Source organism: Alnus glutinosa, chromosome 14, assembly GCF_958979055.1.
Source record: "Alnus glutinosa chromosome 14, dhAlnGlut1.1, whole genome shotgun sequence".
Classification (NCBI taxonomy): Eukaryota; Viridiplantae; Streptophyta; class Magnoliopsida; order Fagales; family Betulaceae; genus Alnus; species Alnus glutinosa.
Genome location: NC_084899.1, coordinates 20,958,678 through 20,965,113, shown reverse-complemented (window position 1 = coordinate 20,965,113; position 6,436 = coordinate 20,958,678). Strand labels below are relative to the sequence as shown.

General features: G+C 33.4%; 1 protein-coding gene across 1 annotated transcript; it reads left to right on the top strand.

The window, feature by feature from the left end:
- Window positions 1-5,907, top strand: LOC133857964 (linamarin synthase 2-like). Its single transcript, XM_062293356.1, has 2 exons — window positions 1-585; window positions 4,819-5,907. Exons 1-2 carry the CDS (start codon window positions 78-80, stop codon window positions 5,754-5,756), a joined length of 1,446 nt encoding a protein of 481 aa, XP_062149340.1. The 5' UTR covers window positions 1-77; the 3' UTR covers window positions 5,757-5,907.
- The last annotated feature ends 529 nt before the right edge of the window (window positions 5,908-6,436 follow it).

Genomic DNA, 6,436 nt, shown 5'->3' with positions numbered 1-6,436 from the left:
TGATAGTGAAGCATTTTTTTTCTATAAATAGTGCAAAGCTAAAGGAAGCAATCACAAGCCCTTGAAATTTGCTAAAGATGGGTTCAGTTGACGCCAGTAAACCCCATGCAATATGTGTTCCATATCCTTCACAAGGGCATGTGACCCCCATGATGCGATTAGCCAAGCTCCTACACTCGAGGGGCTTCCATATAACCTTTGTCAACACCGAGTTCAACCACATGCGACTAATCCGGTCCAAAGGACCCGACTACATACAAGGTCTACCTGATTTTCGGTTCGAAACTATACCGGATGGGTTGCCACCGTCCGACCGTGATGCAACCCAGGATGTCCCAGCCTTATGTGATTCCACAAGAAAGAATTGTTTGGTTCCGTTTAAAGAGCTTGTGCTTAAGCTTAACTCATCGTCTGAAGTGCCGCCGGTCACTTGCATAGTTTCGGATGGGGTTATGGGTTTTGGTCGTAACGCTGCAAAAGAGTTGGGTATTCCGGATGTTCAATTTTGGACTGCTTCAGCTTGTGGCTTCATGGGATATTTGAACTTCAGCGAACTCGTCAAAAGAGGCATCATTCCCTTCAAAGGTATGTACTACATACGGCTATATATATTTGTTCACCATACTTCCTCATGTTCATGAATTTCTCATTTTCTCTCTTAGTCAAGCGCAAAGTACGTACGTAGATGTCTCTTGGTTCTTTGTTATGTATGCTTTGTTAGTTTTGGTTGTGTTAATTAAATGGTAATTGTTAAATCATGATCAGTTGGTCCAAACGTAAAATTCTTTACTTCAATGAAATTTATAGTATAAATTAAAGATACGTTCCAATTCGAGATTTTTGCTATTTATTAGTTATTTCAAAATTTTAATTTAGTGGAAAAAATGATAAATTTAGTTATTTATAATTAATATTTTAACTTTAATAAATAGAAAAAAAAAATATATATTTTTATATGAATATTTCTAGTACTTATTACTTCTAATTAAGTTATGTGACCGAAAAATGATTGGTGGGGCACGTCTTATCCGGCTTTTTGAATAAAAGTACAATTTTTTTTTAAAAAAGTGACTTATGATGAAATAATGAGTGGAGGACGTCTTAGCGTCTCCCAACCAACTTTTTAATAAAAAAAAATTATTTTTTAATTAAAAAAAGAGGGCAGGAGACGATAAAATATCACGTCCTGTCCCGTCTTCTGCCAAACGTACACTACTCTATGTGACCATCATGTCCCGAAAAAAGACAATAATAATAGTCGGGTTTTTTTGTCCCTGCCAGCAAAGAGGACAGTCGTGTCAAAATATGCTTTTACTAAAAGCATTAGTAAAAGTGAATGCTTTTACTCATAGAACTGACAGCAGATTGATTTTGATGGCTAAGGATTCCTTCGTGGGCGAGAAATAAAAAATAAAAAATCTATGTTATGGTCTGAGAGAGAAACCTATTAAACAGTATATATATATATATATATATATATATATAGTAATTGCAGCTAAGTAAAAAGAAAAGAAATGAACTTAGCTGAGCAATAAAAGTCCTAATTTAACACTCCAAGTATTTATTAAGATGACTAAGAATATTTTGATATAAATATTAACACTATATTAGGTCAAGTATATTTGAAAAATATTCTCTATGTCTAATTTTATGTTTTTGGTTTAGTCTGAAAAGTAGACAGTTTGAACAAGGTTAAAAAAAAATTGGATCTTTGAGAGTTTTTAATTAGAATTGCAATATATAATATAATATTATATTTTAAGAGTTGTCACTAGCATTCATGTGGATTCTAAAGCATTTAAACATATTTTTGCTTTTAATTATGGGTGTTGACCGAACTAGTGTTTGGTTTTATTTTGTTTTTAAAAACAGATATCTAATGGGTTTCAAAAACATTCCAAAAAAAAAAGATGATGTTTTGTTAGGGTGGGGTCCGAATGAATGGGTTGAAAAGTCAATTCTAGAGGTTTTATTTCACTACCTATTTTTGTGTACAACTAAGCGTGAGCTCTAGAAATTCCTCAAGAACTGAAGCTGAACCCAAAGAATTCTGGAGGATATTCAGGCTTACTTTGGAACAGTAATACAACTTATACTCGACACTTGTAGACTCTAGAGAGAAGAGAAAATGCTCGCGGTTTGATATCTTTTGCAGAATTTCAGATTTATCCTAGAATTTCTGCCTATAAAAGGTCGGAACATTGTAGTAATAAGCTTTGGAGCTACTTGAAACGAAAGTGTTAGGTATAATTCTTTTATCCATAATTTATGTCAATTCTAGTTATTAAAATTTAAATTATGTCGATATAATGTCTAAATTGCTTGGAAAAGTGTGATCGAATATCTCAAGGAATGATATTATATTCAATCATTCTTTTAAATATTACAAATGCGTCGTTATACTGCTTAAATATTATTATGTATTTTAAAATAGCGCCGTTGTAATGCCTAAATAATGTTAGAAATTTTAGATAAATATTATATTAGTGCCGAAGTAATGTCCGTGTGAAAATACGTAATAAAGTTATATACTGTCGCGCGTGGAAGCAATAAATTGCAATGAGTTATTAAAGATAAGAAGAGCTTTTAGATAGTCTGCGAAGTGGTATATATAACTACTTACTGAAAAATGATATTGTTCTTATGAGTATTTTACTTACTAAATTATTTGATAAAGTTTTTGAGCTATGATTATTAAAATTACATGAGCCTGAGTATTTTATGAATAATATGATTATATGTTTTCAATTATTTTACATGTGTTGAAATGATTTGCGAAATGAAAGGAGATGATTATAAGAACAAAAGAATGATTGTAAGATTGACATGTTATTGCATACTGTTGATTAATGAGAATAAGAGACAATAAAATTGGGAAGCCAGAAGGTCTTCATAAGTTAAATATGAAGCCAGAAGTTTGTCCTATGTTAACTATGGAAGCCGAAAGCACCTTCCAAGTTAAATAAGAAACTAGAAGATCATCCTAAAGCTGAATGTGAAGCTAAAAGGTTTTTCTATGTTAACTATGGAAGCCAAAGGTGCCTTCCAGATTAAATAAGAAGCTAGAATGTCTTAATGTAAAGCTAGATGGTGTTCTTCTATTAATTGTGAAAGCCGAATGTGCCTAGCTTCCAGATTAAATAAAAAACCGAAAAGTTTTTCAGAAATAATATTTAAATGAGGAGCCGAATTTGTCTCCTATAGACTTTAACCAATGAGCCGAATGTGCCTCCTAGAAGCCGTAAATGAAAGGTTCAAGTCCTTTAAAAAGCCGGAAGAGCCAAAAGAGTCTTATAAAGGAAAATGAGAGAGGATTACATTGCATCTAATGAATAATGTGATTTATATGTTTTGGTGATTTGTGATCTATATACATATACATTTCATGAGATCCAAATAATATGTATATTTATATATGTATAAAGCTATACGTATTAAAGATATGTCAAGGAAAAGATAAGTAAATTTTATTATGTATTATTATATAACTCTATAGTGTTTATCTTATCAGCTATGAATTATATAAAATGACTCTTTTTTAGTAAATCTAAAATAGTTGTTATTATAATCACCATGTTAGAGATATTTTCTAAAAAGATGGCTCATATTTGGAAATGCTCAGTAATTCTTATATTTATTGAGACCATGGACTCATTAATCCACCTATTTAAATATGGCAACACCACAATTACATAGAAGTTGATCCAGGTATAGAAGAGAGTGAAAATGATCCATATGTCTGTCTAGGGTATTGTAGATAAGAAAACGTCTTAGTTTATTGTAAATATCCTGAAAGTGTCTATCTTATGGAATGTACCTATAGTTAGACATGTTCCAAGTACTTTTAGCATACAGCTAATTATGTGCTATTTGTGGCACTTTAGTCTAGTGTTGTTTATATCATAAAGTACAATGTAAGAATCTATATAATATAGAAGTCATAATTTCAACTCTAATGTGTTCTGTGAGAGTTATCTTTAAGAGAATGGATAAATATATTTTAGCCCCCCAAACTACCACATTTTTCTGGATGGCCCCCTAAACTACCAATGCTTAGATTCTAACCCCTCAAACTACCACTTTCTGATTTTTTTGGCCACATCCGTCTATTTATGCCGTCAATTCTAACAGAAATTGGCTAAAAACCCGAAAATACCCCTCCCTTAACCGTGGGAATTTCAAAGTGTAGGAGGAGTATTTTTGGATTTCTGTTTAGAATTGACGGCATAAATAGACTGATAGGGCCAAAAAATCAGAAAGTGGTAGTTTGAGGGGCCAGAATCTTAGCATTGGTAGTTTAGGAGGTCATCCGAAGAAATAGTGATAGTTTGGGGGGCTAAAATATATTTATCCCTTAAAAGAAATATATATATATATATATATATATATATATATATTATATATGAACTCTGATGAGGTTAAGATAGTAGCGCTTAGTGAGTTAGTGTAAATTGAAGATTTCCAATTTCGCTTTTCATTAAGTAAAGGCCAGGCAGGGTGCTACACCTAACCTCGAATTAAAAAGTAGACATATGAGGATGATCACTGTTATTTATGTTGTGATTGATCATCATTTTGCCTTTTCTCCTAGAGCCAAGAATAATTAATGACCTAATTAAGTCCCAAGCTTTCAATATTCACAAATAATTTTTTTTTTTGTTAAAAATAGATATGAAAAAGTGTACAATATTCTAAGACATTGGAACATGCATGCCATTTTGTCATATATCAACATGATTTTAATTTGTAAAAATTGCAATATTTAGAATGAGTTCGATAACATTCTCTAAACATAAGTTTAATTACCACGTGTTACAGATGAAAGTTTCAAAGATGACGGCACACTTGACACACCAATCAATTGGATTCCGGGCATGAAAAACATCCGGTTCAAGGACCTCCCTAGCTACATTAGAACCACCGATACTAATGAAACCATGTTCGACTTTATGGGATCAGAAGCACGAAATTGCTTGAATTCTTCTACGATCATCTTCAACACATTTGATGAGTTTGAATATGAAGTACTAGAAGCAATTTCAGCCATATTCCCTCAGATTTACAATATAGGTCCGCTTCCCTTATTAGGTCGGCATGTGCCTGATAGCCAACTCAAGTCCTTAAGTTCAAGCTTATGGAAAGAAGACTCCAAATGTCTCCAATGGCTTGATAAATGGGAACCCAAATCTATTGTGTACGTAAACTATGGCAGTGTGACAATGATGACCCAGCAACATTTGAAAGAGCTTGCATGGGGGCTTGCAAATAGCAAGCACCCTTTTTTGTGGATTGTTAGGCCAGACGTGGTAATGGGAGATTCAGCAATTCTGCCTGAAGAATTTTTTGAGGAAACTAAGGATAGGGGATTGCTAGTGAGTTGGTGCCCCCAAGACCAAGTGCTAGAGCACCCATCAATAGGGGTTTTCCTAACGCATTGTGGATGGAACTCTACATTGGAAAGCATATGTGTTGGTGTGCCTATTATTTGCTGGCCATTTTTCGCTGACCAACAAACAAATTGTTGGTACGCTTGTACCACATGGGGAATTGGCATGGAGGTCAACCATGATGTAAAATCTGATGAGATTGAAGAGCTTGTAAAAGAAGTAATGGAAGGGGATAAAGGGAAAGTGATGATGCAAAAGGCACTAGAATGGAAGAAAAAAGCAGTCGAAGCTACTGATATTGGAGGTTCATCTTACAAGAGCTTTGAAAGGTTAATTAAAGAGGCTCTCCATGGTCCATATGGCAAGTGAATAGTATAATTACATTATGCGTTAGTAGCTACCATTGTCACAGTACTTATATCTATACCATGTTCTTTCTTCCATAATTTGTAGTTATTATTTTTTGATATTTAATTTTGTTGTGTAATTCTTAAATAATCATCAAATTATATTTCTTGAATTTTCTTGGGTGTTTGATACGGCCGGCTACCAATCCATCATTGTTCCCAATTTTTTTCGAAATTTAAACTACCACAACCACCATAATTTCGATTCTAGCAACTTGAACTTGTTTGAGAGTTTCGCAAGTACCGTGATTTAAACTTGATGGCAAATTGCAAGTATGCTGTGTTTTAAATATATAATATTGTAACTAATTAATTAGGTATTCAAGTCGGTGCCACATATTAAACACGTACACAGGCCCTTTTTACTCTCCATTTGGATGGTCGATAAATCTTATATTGATTTCGAATTTTATCCTATGACGTCAGTTGGCCCTAACCTTAGAGGATAGTTTTCTTTCTTAAAATTAAAAAATAATAATAATAATAATAATAATTAGGGGCTGGAACAAGCAAGTGGTACTGGGCAAGCCACCTCTAAGGCAGGCCACCCCGGGCCACCTCCTTGGCTCGACCACCTCCCTATTTCAGCCCTTACTTTTTAGAAAGAAAAAAAAAAACAAATTAAGTTCAATCTTAATTTTA

Bases quoted from the DNA above. Each gene is read 5' to 3' on its own strand.
- LOC133857964 (XM_062293356.1), top strand. From the start codon at position 78: ATGGGTTCAGTTGACGCCAGTAAACCCCATGCAATATGTGTTCCATAT. The intron at 586-4,818 runs GTATGTACTACA...CACGTGTTACAG, and splicing joins AGGCATCATTCCCTTCAAAG to ATGAAAGTTTCAAAGATGAC.